General features: G+C 52.9%; 2 protein-coding genes across 2 annotated transcripts; both read right to left on the bottom strand.

The window, feature by feature from the left end:
* Positions 1-1,361: 1,361 nt before the first annotated feature.
* LOC100898288 (uncharacterized) lies at positions 1,362-5,420 on the bottom strand. Its single transcript, XM_003747174.2, has 4 exons — positions 4,901-5,420; positions 2,220-2,384; positions 1,873-2,004; positions 1,362-1,720 (listed from the first exon to the last, which is right to left on the bottom strand). The coding sequence occupies exons 1-4, from the start codon at positions 5,405-5,407 to the stop codon at positions 1,610-1,612; spliced, it is 915 nt and encodes a 304-aa protein (XP_003747222.1). The 5' UTR covers positions 5,408-5,420; the 3' UTR covers positions 1,362-1,609.
* A 985-nt stretch (positions 5,421-6,405) lies between these two features.
* Positions 6,406-15,655, bottom strand: LOC100898436 (lens fiber major intrinsic protein). The gene is made up of 3 exons (XM_003747175.1): positions 15,077-15,655; positions 8,109-8,189; positions 6,406-6,609 (listed from the first exon to the last, which is right to left on the bottom strand). Exons 1-3 carry the CDS (start codon positions 15,653-15,655, stop codon positions 6,406-6,408), a joined length of 864 nt encoding a protein of 287 aa, XP_003747223.1.
* Positions 15,656-16,374: the final 719 nt, after the last annotated feature.

A 16,374-nucleotide genomic window follows, 5' to 3' on the forward strand; every position in this document is an offset into this window, starting at 1 on the left:
ACGCATTGCGCGCGGGTTCGCGGGCGGTGCGACGTCATCCTTTTGTCAAGTCCAAAGACGGGCAGCTCGCTCCGAGAACTCCGAGACGTTCGAGAGACGGAGGAACCAACCAAGCAGCCAGCAAGTCGAGCAACGAACGAACGTCTCTCGTCTTTTGTGAAAGAGGACGCCGGTCCTCGGGAGCCTCCACCGCTATTGTTGTGGGTCTTACGCACCATTATCCTCGGAGTGATCTCTTGGAACAGCGCAATTGAAAGTTGCGGTCGCGGTGTTTTGTTCAAAGCTGCATCGTTGCGGTATTGGACGCTTCCGGACCGTCGACTTCTCTTGTTCCAGAAACCAATCGGGATTCGCAATGGGACGCGTCGCGAACAGGAGTCATCGGCGAGAGAGTTTGCCCTCTGCGATTGACAGCTCGTGGGACTCTCCCGAGGAATCCGTTTCCGATCGGTCTTCCATCACCTTCGTTTCTTCCTGCGTTCGGATCTCCTGATCGGATCTGCGCACAACACTTCCAGACCCCAACAGTGAGTTCTGACGTCCTCAGACCGCCAGATCCCGCGGACTGGAATCTGATGTGAATGCTGCGTTTTCCTGAAGCTTACGACGTCGTAGCGGGGAAGCTCCTCCGAATTATTTCTGAAACTCAAGGTAGTCGAGTCCTCTCGCTACAGTATTCATCTTATACTGCAGGATTAGAGCGTGATCGGGAAACTTCGAGAAGCACTGAGCAACGATCTGAGGCTTGTGCGTGCGAGCTCTCCCGTCATCAGTCGGGTGAAAATCTCTTATCTCGCGGCTAAGCAACAGCGGGAGCTCCGGTAGCAGGCGTGAGGCGGATCGGAGGAAGTAGGCGAGACTGTGGAGAGGGGCCGTGTGTCGTATAGTGTCAGGAAATTAGCCCGCGGCAGATACTAGCGGAGGTAATCCTTGCGGGGATTACAGGACTCAGCCGTCTGTTCCTTGCGTCTACATGTCGTCGAGAACACCTTCCTCGCTAGCCTGCTTCAGTCTTCCTGCACTTGCACTGTTGGACTCTGATGCTGTGAGAGAGATTACGCCGGACAGTTTTTCTTATTCCCGATCTTATTGCTATTCTGGGACTTCATCGATCGAAACCGACGGCAGGAATTCGGGAGCCAGGTCTTGGCGGCTTCGCTCATTTTTAGGTGGAAGCAGTCTCAAGCCTTCTATGACAATGGAATCTGCTATTTTCCTGAGGATTCGATTCGAGCTCTCTCGTATGTGAGGCTTAGTCCCGTGGTCTCGGGCATCGTGTCTAGCAACATCACAGGGTTGCCTAGATAACTGAGGATTCAGATTTCGCAATCGAAAGAAGAAGGTATGCAAGCTCCGAAGTTTCGAGTTCGCGATCTTGCTCGGCGACCCCCTGGTTTATTGTGAAATGTCTATCTCAACACATCTCGTTCCGTTCTCGAGGTTCCCCGGGGTCAATATTTGGTGATTTTCTCGCGGATGACATATCTACCTATTGCCAGAGAAGTATTCCCATTTCGTGGTTCCCGGCCAGACCCAACCCAAGATCGCCCAGAGGGGATTCTGTGTCGGATTCCGTTCGGGAGCTCGCGTCTGACGAGCGAGCATCATTCTAGTTGGTTGTCACCGTCCGAGGTGGCGGAACCGGTCTCGTTCCTTTCCAGTCGATGAATAGGAAAAACATCCCAAATCCGTAAGCTACGGCTTGACAGATCCCGAAAATCTGCAAAACAAATGAATCCACTACGTCAGATCCCGATTCAGCCGATGCTCGCCGTTCTTGAATGAGCGTAGCATTTTATAGAACGCCGTCAGCGCCTTCACTTCCGTGATCACTACCGAACGAGTTTGTATTAACTAGAAGCCCTCACTTACGCCTGCGCCGATGTACTGATCACGAATAGCACGATAATCGCTGCCCGGCCAATCGTAGGAGGCAATGTCTGCGAGAAGAATGAGCGATGCCAAAGAGAAACACACAGCGGCAATGGCGGTGTAAACGAGCTCCTGCAAGAGATATGGATAATCGAATTCTTAATCGAAGAGGCGTCCAGATGGCTGGAAAATCCATTCTGACAGCGTGGATCGGAGGACAAGCCTTGTATGTAATCATTGTATGTTAGAGCTCGCGAGGCCGTTCTGCGTTCTGGAGGCAATCGTTTCCGAGAGGATACCCGGCGGAGCCTCTTCCGCTCAAATTATTATCTGCCCGGCTTACTCACCCCCGTCAACCAAGGAATCTGGAATAGCGCCCTGTCGATGCCAAGAATGATGATGATGCACAGGAGCACTGTTAGGATGTAGCATGTGGCCGTAACAAATAAGAAGAATCTTGCGCAGCCCGTCAGAGCAGGTGTTGAAAATCCCAGGCATACCATTCCCAAGATCTGAAATCATTCCGACGGTTAGAGCGTCGTTTGGAGTTATTATCCGCTCCTTCTCAGAATTGAGCGCCGTCACGCGATTTGATTGATTTTCAAGTAGTTGCTAGAAGAGGAAGGACCCTCCGAATTCGACGTTCGCGGCAGACGAACACGCACGGATTCTTCGGGTGCGAGAAAATCATTCGAAGCCGTTCTTCGTCAGTCAAAGTTCTCGGTCAGGATTTTTCCCGAGAGACCCGGAAACGGACCTACGATCGATATATTCCGGACACATTCGACATCGGAGCGCCTCGATATGGATGCCGGAAAATCAGCGTGGGTTCCGACGAAGTCTCCTTTTTCGTATGCTGTGTAAGAGCACTTCATCGCAAGAGCACTCTGCTATCGCATGTATGTGTATTCTTCTGAGTAGGCTCCGCGTTCATGAGGGCCTTGGGCCAACTTCCGGAGAAGTGGGAGTCCGCCAGAGCGGCCGACATTTATGACGTAGGGATGCGGGGGGAGGGAGGGAGGGGACCCCCTACATTTACTTTCAAACGGTCAGAGCGGGAGCATCGCCGAAATATTGGCCTTGCTTTTCTCAATTCTATCGATCTTGATCAGCTGGTCTGAACTGATACGAGGCAGGAACAGAAGTCATGTCACCCGAACGTCACTCGCATTCTCAGAATTTTCTGCCATGAATGATTTTCAAGGAAATCGTCATGAAGTTCCGGAATTTTTGGAGGACTCGCCATCCGAATTTCTCGAATTTTTTGAGCATGCATCGTCACTGATTACGACCGGAGCATTCTTGCGAAAATTGTGTGGTTGTGCACGCGTTATCGATGGACCACAAATATTCTGACGAGAACACGACACGAACGTTGCGCGGGATGTCTCATGAATGACGGTGAAAATATTCTTCTGCCTCTGTGGGCGTCTCCAGCCTTCGTAGGGCCTACACGAAACAGTGCATTCGACACAACACTCCGCCGGCCATCATGACTTGTTCTGATGAAGCGGTGTTTTCTGGTTCGTTGTCGGGGTTGATTTCCACCACGCATTCGAGTGATTTCCGAAGCTAGCTCTCCGGCTTAGAGAGCAGACGGATCTGCTCAGGATCGCGTGCGACCACCTTCTCACGATGCCGAACGATTCGAGAGCGCTCTGGAGCAATAGAGTTGAAAACCCCTCTTTTATACAGAGTACTGGGCTCGTGTACTCCAATGAAGGTACTCCAATGACCCACTGACTGATGTCCGATGAAAATAAGCAAATCACCGATGCGGGAGGGGGCAGTTTTACGATGGATAGAGTGATCGATTCTGTGATGATCCGATTTCAATGGAGTCGTACGATTCAATGCCCGCACTTCAAGCCGCCTTGTTTCTGGGTCTGTCCCAACGGATTTCACCGCAGCTCAACGGCAAATCCACTTTCAGGAGAACAATCGAGGACCTTGATACGCTTGTCGTTTCCAACACGCGTCGACAGCGGCTCCACCTCCCTTGTCTAGCACTCATTCTCTCAGGAAGCGCTCCTCGTGAAAACATTGAGAAGCGCCATAATTATTCCCTGATCGAATCGATTTTCAATCATGGAAAGTGATCAAGAATTTTCTATCGATAGTAATTGGCCGATAGGGAGATCCTGGACGACTGCTGTCCTTCCCTCCGAAGAATAGGCGATTGAAATCAATCCGAGGAGCATCGGAGGGGCATCAGATGCGGGTCTACCTAATTCATCTTTCTGAACGCTTCAGCGTTTCGTTCAGACCTCTTGCTCCTGAATGAGCACGATCCCCCTCTCAAAGCTCCCGCGACGGCATCAAAAAATTCAGCCGTCCTAAAATATTCAAAACTCCCCGCGGGTGGAAAATGACTCGACTAATCGTGATACTGGAAGCCCTGCGTTTGTTCTCGTCGCTGTCGAGACGATTCGCGACATTGTCAAATCCGCGCTGACGCGCGAAGGCTCTCGGGCCTGTTCCGCAGTCGTGCGCCGCGTGAAAAATTCGAAGCGTCATTCGGTTTGTCACCGATTTCTGGTGAGCAGCTCTTTTGCATGCCCACTTTTGGTTCCCGCTCGCAGAATTAGGCTTCGCGGACTTTCATTGAGTGCTGCTCGGGATCGACAGTGGCGATTCCACTCAGAAGTCCCGCTTACGGCCATTGGCTCCATTCTCATTGTGACGCATCGCTCGCGGGGTTTTGACCCTTACCGTACTGTGATAATTGCTGCTCGCCCTTGAGAAATCACGGTGCTCACTTGCCGACTACGTAATGCCCCAGCTCCGTCGGACATCCCTTGAAGACCCATTAGTCTGGCGAAGAATGAACCGCTGCTGGGAGCTGAAGATCTTCTTGCGGTATAGCTCACGATATTTATCAGCCTGGCTCGGCTATGCAATAGGCATCGAACCCGACTCTCGGGGAGGGAATGCTCTCCGAGCGCCCGCCACCCTCCGGTGGAATGCTCATGCAATCGATTGATCGCACCTTGATGCTCCCCTCTGTGATAATCTGTTGGTTACTCACTATCTGGATGATTTTGATGATTCCTGGACAAGTTTTGAAATATCCCGGATTCAGCCGAAGCCCTTCTCCTATGGGAATCGGTTCTGCTTTGAACGTCGTGGTGAGCCTCCCCGATCGGGAAGTATTCACTTGTGTTCTGTAATCTAGCGGAGGTCCTTGGGAAGGCGACGGTTGAGGCTGCTCGTAAGGATTGTAACTCCCATCCCGCGGAGCTCGGTACGGGTCTTCGTGAGGTCGACTATAAGCCGGCTCTTGGCTCGAATTGTACGAAGATTCTCGACCGCCGTATCCAGGCTCGCGGCTGCCGAATGACGACTCTCGTAGGCCATGAGAGGGCTCTCTACTGGAATATGTTGGCTCGGCTCTGAAGGAAGGATCTGGCTTGAACGGGCTCGTTTGAGGCTGTTCGTAAGTGCGTTCCTGTACTCGGTCCGGAAAACTTCTGTCGTATTGTGCGTTCGGAGACGAGTATGCGGGCTGGTACGGCTGATGATAATGTCGCTCCATGGTCGGCGACACGCACTGTGGGGGTCAGGGGAGGCTTCTCAAAACAATTTATCCGCACTAGTCACTGGAGCAACACTAAACAAAGGGAATCGCGCACTTGCGCATAGATCTCCGTAGCGAATCCCATTCGACTTTCTCGCATCGCTTCGGCGCTGACTTCACTCGCCGCTACATTCTCCTTTCAGTCTTGACTAAATATGTCCATCGGGCCGAAGACAGACGGCGCCGTCTGGCGGGAGTGAGAGTACGCAGCGTCGAACTTGGGAAAATAGACAGACACAACCGCGCAGAAGAACACTTCAAAAAAAACACTCCATCATCGGGTTTCACGCGATCTAAGAAATTCGAGAGGTCTTCGGACTAGAATCGATGTCAATGCCCGGAGGGATGCATCAATCTTCGTCATCTCGATCTTTCCCCGTAGATCGTTGTGATTCCATCTCGCGTGGCTCAATCTTCATTCTGAGAATTAAAGAAAAGGTTTCTGCTATGTACTTTCGGGAACTTCTCTAATGAGAGAGTGAATTTTATTTACAATGCCCCGAACGATGCTCTACTTCCATGTGAATACATTGAATGGGTGGTGCACCGGATAATCTAATTGATGCGAGCTCTGCAGCCTGATACCCTATGGGGAATCGGAGCTCTCCCACATCCTCAATCACTTTACAGACTTTTATACAGACGAGTGCAACAAATGCGCAAGATCTGTGAAGATACGTCCGGGCAGTAAAATCAGGCGCTTCCAAGAGGTATATATATACGTCAAAATCGAGATCAGCTCAAGCTAACCAGCATACCTTCCAACCAGATAATAATTATTGCGATCATTCCAACAATACGGAAATGTGAGTAATGTTCGACTAGGTTCCTCCATCCACAAACTCGTCTGAGTTTTCCTAGGAAAAAATCAGTCTCTACTGAATGTGTGTTGGCTTCTGACTTTGATGGTGTCTGATAGTTCGTAGGACTTGGTGAGATTGACTCCGATGAGGAAGTTACACTCGACAATCATTCGTATTCATCGAGTTGGTCAGTTCGGTTTCTCCGGAGAGGGCGCTGAAATCTCGTTTCAGGGACTCAGCCATCGCCTTGCGGTGGATTTTCTCGGCGCGCTCCTGAACGTCCTTTCGGGACGATCTCGCGTAATCGTAAGTGAATCCTCCGATGAGACCTCCGAGCAGTGGTCCGACCCAATACACCTGGAAGAAGCCCAGTCGGTGCTGATAACGCGCTTGCTCCTTAAAATTAATAATTGTTCTAAAACACGATGTACCGTACATGTGCATATATCTCGGATGGAATACGTATTCTGGCATAATTATGGCGAGTATGATATGCTCACTATCGCAAATCAATTCGCTCATACTGCGTTCGGTGATCAGAATTCGGCTAATTGCGAAACGATCCGGGAGTCGCCCAGGCACTAGGGATCCTCGTCCCCTCCGCTAGGATTCAGGCCGAGAAATCGAGAGAATGAGCTAGGGTAATTGGCCCCGACTACCCAATCTCCCTCGCTCCCCAGGTCGGCTTCCTATCGCGCCCTCGTAATTAGAGACATTATTCGATGGGGACGGCATGAAGGCCGCTCATTCAGGGCACATTCTCCATCGTCCGCCAGGACATGGCTCTCAAGCCGGGAATGACGCGCCTTTGAATGGGATGAGAATCGACCAATCGAACAACTCGCCGCATCGCATGAATGGGGGCTCTGGTGCCCGAATTCCATTGCTGGTTCGCGACATATAGACCGAGAGCAGCCAGCACGCAAATAGAAGCCGACCGAGTTAACAAGCAAGGCGTATGCTGCAGACTCCGCGGAGAATTCTGCTGCGGTCCCGCATGGAGTACCGACTCGATTTCGCTTTGTCATTTATCCTGGAGCGGGAGAAGAGGAAACGCATGGGAAGAGGAGAAACCCATGGGGACGGGCTTCCCGCAGCTGGCTTCTGTTTGTGAGTCAGCAGGACCGTATAGCGAGGCCAACGCTCGTCCTGGCTTTTCTTGTAAGGTTCTCAGCTCGTCGACCCGCAGGACGGCGGCAAATGAGGCCGTAAGTTTGCGACGTGAGATCTAACCACCAAAGTTTGGGTATGGTCCCTGGTCGCAGCGTCGACCGGTCGACGAGACCGGATGCTCAGACTAGAATGGGCACTCGCTATCGCAAGGGACGATATGTGGACACTGCATCATTACTGACCACGGGAGCGCTGTTTAATCTCCAAGCTCTGTGGCCGGCGGGCGCGGCATGTACCCAACAATCTGTTGCTGTGCGCAATCGGTCCTCGGTAATATCGTCCAGCCAGGCTCAAAACGCAGCTCGGACGAGACGCTAGACAATAAGAGCCTTGCGTGTTTATACGACCACGGGAATGAGGCGCAATGAAAATTATTCAGTAAGGCGGCTTGCGATACTCTACGGCTTAGATTCCCGCGGCGAATAACGGGCGATTCTCTCGAGACAATCACAGGCGTTCCTGAATGTAAGGAGTAGAAAACAGTTGGGCGAGAAACGGGTCTAGACGCGATGGTGGTCCCGGCTGTTCTGCGAAATCACTTGCTATCACCGTCGCGCACTCATCCCAGGGCAAACTTCTTGCTCGACCGGTGCGTGTTCTATCGCTCCTCCCTTTCCGACAGCTAATAGGTGGAGCTCGTCTCATCGAACATTAATATTTACTTTGTCGACAATCTTACTCACCCAGTGATGATCCCATTCGTGAGTGAGTATCGCGGGTCCGAGAGCTCGGGCGGGATTGAGGCCGATTCCCGTGTACGAGAACTGGAACGAAGCGGAGGAACATTATTCAAAGGGAGAAATGAGCCACGGAACCCGCTTCGGCATATGATTTTGTTTTGTTGTATGCCTTCGACGCAGGGCGCGAATATCGGGGGTACAGGATGCCCTTCGACAAAACTGGCTGAGCGGCTCTATATTTACGCTGAAAGGAAACAGATCGAGCGTAGATAACGGAGGAGCTACCCGAGCCGCGATGCGCGCAGCAAGCCGATCGATAATTAGCCAGCCAAAATGATTGAATTCCGTTCGCGGAGGAAATTGCTTTTCGTGTCCCTCGGCGCTTGAAGCTCAGCCACCGCAAGACCCCGACGGAAAATAATGAAAGCTTGAATGTTTATGTACATGCATAAGGCGATATCACGACGATAAGCTGCTGACTCAGGGACTGCTTCCGGAGCAGCTGGATATGAACGAGAAGTCGCGAACTCTTGATCGTCCCAGCTCGATTATCGAGATAATCGTCGTCGAGATTCCTTTTCGTTTGGAGGATATGGAGCGCAGTGTCGAGCACGCAGATCATAAGAACCAGCTCTGTTGCCACAACGAGCACCATCGATGAAGGAGAAGCGTGGTGTCGATCTCCCGAATCCTGAGTGGATAGACGAGAGAATGGACTTCAATCTTGTGCTATGCTAAGGATGCATTCATCGAGCTGTAGCATCCTTTCATAGTCCGTTTATCCCGGATCTTCGTCCACTCGAGAGGAAAGACGTCTTGTTCCTCACCGAGGCGGAGAACAAAACGGCATGCTGTCGGAAAAAAGGTTTCAAGCTCGCGCTGAGACCGTGGGTAATAGAAGTGAGGGCTGAGACGAGAGAGGCTATGGTGAAAAATTCATCAGATCTCTTCTTCTTTTCCGCTGTCGCTGCCGCTCTCCAATTTTCTGTTTCGTATTCGGTAGGCATCGCAAGATACGAGCCCTCCCTCCGTTTCCCTCTTCGAAAGTCCAACTGCGCAGAGCCGCTCTGTCGTTCGCCGTATCTCTCCAATGGGCTAATCTTGGCGGATCGTTCACGAAAATTCAAGCGCCCACGATACGACAATCGTACGTGGAGTTCTACGACACCAGTCGTCATGAGGGTTGGTGGCCGCAGTCTGATATCACTTCGCAGAGGTGCAGGAAGGTTCGCGGAGGAGCGAATGCAGAAACTGGCTCCAGCAGGGGAAACGGGGACGCCCCGCAGAATCTCGCTCGCGCAGCAAGGGGTGAGCTCACAGGGACGCGACCGGTGGGGTCTCGCAAGTCGTAACTGCACGGATTCGCTCTCTCGGGAACGGTTCAGGCCTTAATTACCTTCCTCTGCTGCTGCTATTGCGGCTGACGCTGATGGTGGTGCCACAGCCGCATCCGCCGCCGCCGTTCCGAACGGCCTCCAGCGAGCCCGCGAATTCGGCTCGTGGGTTAATTTCCTGCGTCTGCCCGCTCCCCGTTCCTATGCGGGCCTCCTGCTCCTCTCGACGCAGCTTCGAGCCGCCCCGGACATGTTCAGTGCGACCTTGTTGTCTGTCCGGGAGCAGCCGTTCGTCTAGTAGCCCCTTTTCCCGGCGGACGAAAAATCGAATAATCAGCAGGAATTCAGTGAATGACGAAGAAAATCGAGTAGCCTGCGGGGGTTTGCGAGCTCGCATGTTCTTTCTTGCAAGCGCACACCGCTACTACGTGAGCGGAATCTACTCGAGCTTCTGGCGGTGGTGCTGCGGCTGTTTTTTCTCCTTGCTGCGAGCGTCGTCAACGGCAGTTCCCAGAGGATATCGCTCTCGTACACCCGAATGACCTCGTAGTGGAAGCTCAAAGCAGCTGCGAGAGCAGCTCTGTTCCCACCGAGTCTGCTAATCGTACTGCGACGGAGGACTCGTTGACGTCGAGTTCCTCGCTCGATCTTTATATCAGCAGCTTGTCAGCCGAGGCCGACGCATAGCAAGCTGGAGCACAAGTCCTCCCGACGACTTTATTCCTTTTCCTTGTGAAATCTTACTGCTGGTCTGAAGACCGCTTGACTCTCGTTCGCAGTTCGAAAACTGTTCCGGAAATCATTCCCAGCGCTGTAGATCACCCGAAATTTCGATTCTAACGCTCGGCCGGAGACAATTGGGAAGAAATAAGGAGGAAGGGAAAAGCTCATCAGTAGGCAACTCGCTGAGGTCACGGGCGGCATACGAAGGAGTTCTTAGCTATTCCCCAGGCACGCTTGACGGATGAGGTGGGTCGAGAGAGCGAATCGACGAGCTCCCGTGAGGTGCCGCACAATGCACAACCGTGACCCTTTTCCCCTCTGCCGTAACCTTCTGACCTCGTTCTCGCCTCACTCTTGCCTCCCCCCACAGGAAGCGAGTCGGCTGACTTGTGGCGCGCAGCGTGTTCCTCAATAGTCGCACTTGGTGTCCGTTCGGGCGGAACAGCAATCGTCTCGTGACATCTGGTATCTGACGTTGTATTACGACTTCCCGGTCTTTTCGAACCCGAATCGAGGCGAGCAGTAGCTCACAGAACGCTCAAGCAAGGAGGACCCCTATCTGAGAAGCCCATGTAATATCTGAGAATTTTTCGCGAATCCTCCAGGGCTCCAGATGGTGAGGGAAGTGTGGGAGAGGAGCGTGGGAATTCATGCACATTGTTACCACGAAATGAGGGTAAACCCAATGCGATTCCGATCTCGGTGGAATTCTTATCTTCCTCCGATCAATACGGAGGAAACTCATTTAGGGGCAGCACGAGAAGAGTAGTCAATGGATCACGGGAACAGCGATCAAGTACACCTATGGACTCGCCCGTTCTCGGGGATGAAGTTCCGAATATTTGCTCAGGCACGTTGTCCACGATAAACGAAGAGACACTCTCGAGTCCTTCTCCGGGCTGTTTTTGAATCCGGGCTACTTACGCGAAAATCCTGTTGGTCACTCCTGTCGTCTTTGCCCAGCGAGATAGAGGATACCAAATCCTGAAATAGGCTGCTGTCGCCTGACAATTTGCGCTTATAAAACTCGGTAGGAACTTTCGCCATTCCCGGCGAAACTCATTCCGGTCCCCACATGTATAATGCACGCCGCCTGGCCGCAGAAGGCGTCATCATCGTGGACTTTTCCCGTGCCAGGCGGGACGATGTGGAGTCGGCCAAAATCCCCCCCGTGCGAAGTCCCCGGGGCGGAGGCTGCTGTCGGTAATGTTCTCGGCGCAAGGGACTTCGGTGTAATCTCGATTTCAGCCCCTCGGAATCTCGCCTGCCTCGGACCGCCTGCCCGCTCGCCCATTCACCCGATGCGGCAGAGGACTGGAGAAAAAACTGCGATGATCTATCTGCTACGAGGTTTCCTGTTTTCTGTTTTTGTGTTTAAGCTGCGCTTCCCGCCAGGAAGCAGGCCAGAAGAGCAGAAAACCTCAGCCTGCGGGAACCGAGCATTGTTCATCCTCCCGGACCCAGCGCGTGGTGACGAACGATATGAACCATCAATGAAGGAAGATCATAGACATTATCCGACGCTCAATCAAGAGCGGCTTCCATCGTTTCCGATCCGAGATCCATTTTCGGGGTACACCAGGCCTCGTGAGCCCGAGAGCCTGGTCGGACCCTGTCCACGGATGGACTTCATGTGGATTATCGGGTTTATCCTCGGAGCCTCAGAAATCTCACCAGGCGAATACGCATGACTCTGTGGAGCAAAGAGTCAACCTAGGCCGAGAGTAAGCAGATCTCCGATACAGCAGACGAACCCATTGGGTATTCTCTGATCCATGTATAGACTCGCTCGTATCAGCTCAAAATTGGAGTTTCGGGAGCTGCTCTGTCGGTCGCGACTCGCAACTCTTGTTGCTGACTTGAGGCACAGATATTTTTCTCTTCCCTCACATCTTGTCGTAGGACCGATAGCAAAGCGGATGGGTTGGTTGGATGCTTACTTCCTCTCTCGTGCCTGTCTGGCCCGAGTCAATATTCGTTGCAATGTAGATTCCTTTTCCCTTCTCTTATCAGGAAATATCTTTTCCATGTTCCGGCTCTCGCTCGGACCGGGATCCGAGATATATGAAGTCGTCCCGTGTCTCTAGCAAGGAAATAACGAGTACGAGGCCCGTATATCGACTGGCATCCTTCAATGCCGATCGTATCTTTCTCTATCGGTTTTTCCTCCTCCAATGAGATCCTGGCTTCGCCTAGACTCCTTGGGGAGGCAGCATCCCACTGCTTCTAGAGGAAGTCCGACATAGCTCTTGGTGTGGGATCAGACGTAATGAGTCGGAACCTAGAACTCCTATCAGCGAAGGGAGACTCGCCCGCTATCTTTTGATTCATTCCGAGTGGAATCTCTCGAGTCCGCGACTCCGATTAACTCCGATTCGGGACAGATGAGCTCCGCGACGGACGTGTGGGATCCCAACTTTCAATCCCGACGATTTGAACTTTTTGTGTTGAATTTTCGAAGCTAGGGCCCGATCGAGTTCCGTCTCGGCTTCTTAAGTTCGCGAGAGATGCAGTTCTGTGACTCCTGCTGTCGGAGGAAACTTGTGCTTGCCTAAGCACATATGACCCAGCAGCACACGCGAACCGTAGGCTACGTAAACTGGAACGCAATCATCAGCGAGACCTTTGTAGACTGCCGAGACTCACTTTGCAGATGGCTCCGAGCCAAATAGTGTAAAAATTCCGTGCACTCACGGAATCCACCGATCCACAGAGCGGACCTGAAGGACAGAGTAGAGAGACGAGAGACATTGGTCGGCCTGCCTACGATACGCGGTGAGGGCGAACTCAGACACCGAGACGCTTCGAAGGTGGCCAGAGAACGATCACTACCACTCACTGGTACTGAAGGAGGATGGAGAAAGCTCCGGCGGGGGCGAGTCCGATCTTCTCTCCGCCACCGATGGATTCAGGGAGCCCCTCGTCGGTAGTCTCAGTCCAGCGACGTCTGAAATGCGGACAAAACCGCGCTCCGAAGGTCAGCTCTTTCGTCAAGAAGAACGTCGAGCGAGCTCTCCTCGGCTGACGGGCGACGGTCATCAGCGGAACTTGCATCAGACGCTCGGGTCGAAGCGGTGCCAGGGAAGAGGAGAAACGATGCGGGCCTAGTCGGAAAAACATCAACCCTGTCGTCCACAACAGTTTTTTTTCTTTTCGGGACCAAGTTCCCTAAAGAGCTCCGGCTCTTCTTCATTCTTTTCCACCCCATTACTTTTCCGTCGTGGTTTGCGACTTTCGGTAGCGGAGGATTTTTGTCTTGAGTTCTCTCCTCCACGCAACGAACTCGTCGTGAGGCAAGAATCGCGGAACTTATCGCAGTAGTTCCAGCCATGCTGAACTTCATGGAATCTGCCGCGGAGCAGGGGCAGGATAACCATGCATCGGTCGTGTCTCGTTTAGGAATAGCCGTTCTATTCTAGTAAGTGAGAGGGAGGGTGAGGCTAGAGTCGATCATTCTAAAAATAATCATTTCGGGCGACAACGTCATCGCGTGACTAGCGTGCATCAATGTCTTCAAGTTGCACGGAATGACGTTGACGTCATCCATCTTCCTTTGGCACACGCCCTCTATTGCACGACGTTGGCGCAATCGCTGTATTCATTTTGGCGACGGGTCCTCGTTGATGTTGCAGGGCATCAGCATCAGGAGCGGCATCCGGAAAGACCAGTAGAATATATGTATTTCGTTCGGGGCCCGCCACTCATTATTATCATATATTGCGCTGCAGACACGCTTTTGATGAGCAGATCCATCATGGTGGATGAGTGCATGTATCTCTCGCTGTCTTTTCTTGTTCATCTCCATTTTTTATCGCCGCTTCCACCAGGAGCTCGACTCGGGGCGGATTGGGTTTCGACGAAACGAACGTGCACGGTTTGATCGAGCGACCGTCAGAGCGACCAGCTAACCGAAGAGCCGAGCGATCGACGTGCTGCTCGCTCACTCACTGAGATGGACGAGGTCATTGCGTGTAGGGTCCGACTGAACTCAAACGGAAACTTCGGCGTTTTATCTTCGTCATCCGCCGCTTTTGTGCGCAGATCTGCTGCGGATTTCTATGCATGAGGGAAAATTTCGCGCGGATAAAGCCGACATGCTCCGTATCTCCATGAATTCATCAGGGTTCCAGTAATCGGCTGGTTCCGCTATCCTCGATTGCTCGGTCACGGAGCCCAATGAGCCGGAGGGAATTCTCCTCGTTCGGAAAGTCGATAATGACTTAGAGTGTTCGAGCTGGGAAAAAATCGCAAACGCGTCGATCGGCGGAAAATTATGAACCCGAGCTGAGAATATGGCAGCGCCCGTATCTCTGGTTGAAAAGTGTAACACGAGGACGCGCTTCTCTCAGAGACGAAGGGTATCGGATTCAGGATACCATGGATGTCTCTCAGTTGACGGGAGCAAGGTGGAACGAGACGCAGAGGAGTAAATGAGGCGAACGATTTTCGAGCGTCGATGATGAGTTCGTCCGGAGAGGGAAAACTCATCCGGAGAGTCGGGGAGTCTGATCGCGGATGTTTTCTTTGAGTAGCTCGTTTCATTCGTGAGTTCGATTCCCGCGACGAGATCTAGCATTAGCTCTCGTGCTCCGGGAGGATCAATTATTCCGGAGTGATACTCCGCGGACCCGAGACCCCGGACGGGTAGTAGCAAGGCTCCAGTTCGGGGTTGGGGTCGACGGGGCGACGGTACTGTGCTCCGGACTCCGGACCCGAGAATGTCGACCGCCCCGTTTGATCGTGTCGCCGCGTCGATATCTGACCAGAAGAGCCGGAAGGATCGTGCGCTCATCCCTAACTTTTATGTTGTAGGCAATCGAAATGGGCCTTCGAGAATACAGCCTCGCTCATGTCGACGATGGATTCGTCGATGGAACTCTTTCATGCAAATGATGAAAAGAAGATGAGACTCACCGAGAATAGCGTAGCCGCACCATAAGCAATTCCGACGGGGAACGCTTGGAATTTCAACAAGCCGGTCTCGACGTCGTCGTCTGACGTGAGAACTGTCAGAACGATCACGAGTGAGCCCAAGAACTCTACTCCGAAGATTTGGCTCAGGTTGAGCTTGGACTCCACTAATTGGAAGAACTCGTTACGCAGAGCAAAAACCAAGACGCTGCCTGCGATAGCACCCACAGCCTGTACGAGTACAGAGGCGAAAAACTTCAGAAACGATACTTTGGCCACGAGGAAGCGGGCGAGGACAACGGCCGGATTGAAGGCGACTCCGTGGAGGGTATACGTCAAGAGGGCACTGGTGCAACCGACCGCTAGACTCTGCCGTACATCGGACTCTTGCGATGAGGCACTTGCGATCACTGTAAGAATCAAGGTAGAGATGAACTCGGACCACACCGACATCCAGAAGCGCCGCGATTTTATTTCATCGCGCGGTTTCGGCGGTTCCTCTGGCAGAGAGTCTATGTAGCGAAGCATTTCTTCTACGGGAGATTTCACTGACGCTGTGTTATTGTTGACCACTGAACACATTGCTGTCGACGCAACGAAGAAGTGCGGAGACTGCAATCGGATTGGCACTGGCACGTCGTGGATGCTGTTGGGCTTCCTGGACAACGAGTCCGTTGTCTATCCGGGGTCGCCGATCATTCGATAAATGACGTGGGCCTTGTTTATATCCTGTGGGCTATTCACTGCATGCTTGCAGGCAACGTGTAGCAGGCCTCGTGCCCGTGCTCGAGGAAGAAGGCTGTGTTGTCGTTTTCCCCGTGGGTGGAGTTGGACCCTTCCCTTCGGTCCTCACCCTAGGGGTGGAGACAGCCTTCGAGCGGATTCGAACTCCGCAATGTTCTTCCGTGCGAAGCTACATGTCCGCACGGTGGTGCGCCTAATTGATTCGACCAGCGGCTAATCGTTTGCACGCACTCACGCTCCATTTAAGGACTTTCATGCATGCCCGCTCGCTCAAGGCGGTAACACGTTTCTCAGCTCCAGAACAGTGTGCCGCGGTCTTTCAATTGTCCCGCGGAAGGCTCCTTGCCCCGGGGGGACTCGCTCGGGGCTTCTCACGAATGTGGCAACGGGAACTCGGGCAGGAGCCTCCGCGGACGCTCTCGCCGATCCCAGCTCGGGCGCCCGCGCTGCGCGATTCCATGGCGCCGGCGTCGAGTCCCTGGGTGGAAGCGCTGGACGCGCTGGACGCGCTGACTACGCGACTGTTTCATCGGTACACCCCACCGATCCTTGCCGTT

The sequence above is a fragment of the Galendromus occidentalis genome, unplaced genomic scaffold (assembly GCF_000255335.2).
Source record: "Galendromus occidentalis unplaced genomic scaffold, Mocc_1.1 scf7180000077512, whole genome shotgun sequence".
Taxonomy (NCBI): domain Eukaryota; kingdom Metazoa; phylum Arthropoda; class Arachnida; order Mesostigmata; family Phytoseiidae; genus Galendromus; species Galendromus occidentalis.

What these genes read in the sequence shown, in the direction of transcription:
- LOC100898288 (XM_003747174.2), bottom strand. Translation starts at nt 5,407, where the DNA reads ATGGAGCGACATTATCATCAGCCGTACCAGCCCGCATACTCGTCTCCG. An exon ending in AGATTCCTTGGTTGACGGGG is followed by an intron (nt 2,005 to 2,219) that starts GTGAGTAAGCCG and finishes TATCTCTTGCAG; the next exon opens with GAGCTCGTTTACACCGCCAT. An exon ending in ATCAGTACATCGGCGCAGGC is followed by an intron (nt 1,721 to 1,872) that starts GTAAGTGAGGGC and finishes TTTGTTTTGCAG; the next exon opens with ATTTTCGGGATCTGTCAAGC.
- LOC100898436 (XM_003747175.1), bottom strand. Translation starts at nt 15,655, where the DNA reads ATGTGTTCAGTGGTCAACAATAACACAGCGTCAGTGAAATCTCCCGTA. An exon ending in GTGCGGCTACGCTATTCTCG is followed by an intron (nt 8,190 to 15,076) that starts GTGAGTCTCATC and finishes GCTTCGTTCCAG; the next exon opens with TTCTCGTACACGGGAATCGG. An exon ending in ACGAATGGGATCATCACTGG is followed by an intron (nt 6,610 to 8,108) that starts GTGAGTAAGATT and finishes GGCTTCTTCCAG; the next exon opens with GTGTATTGGGTCGGACCACT.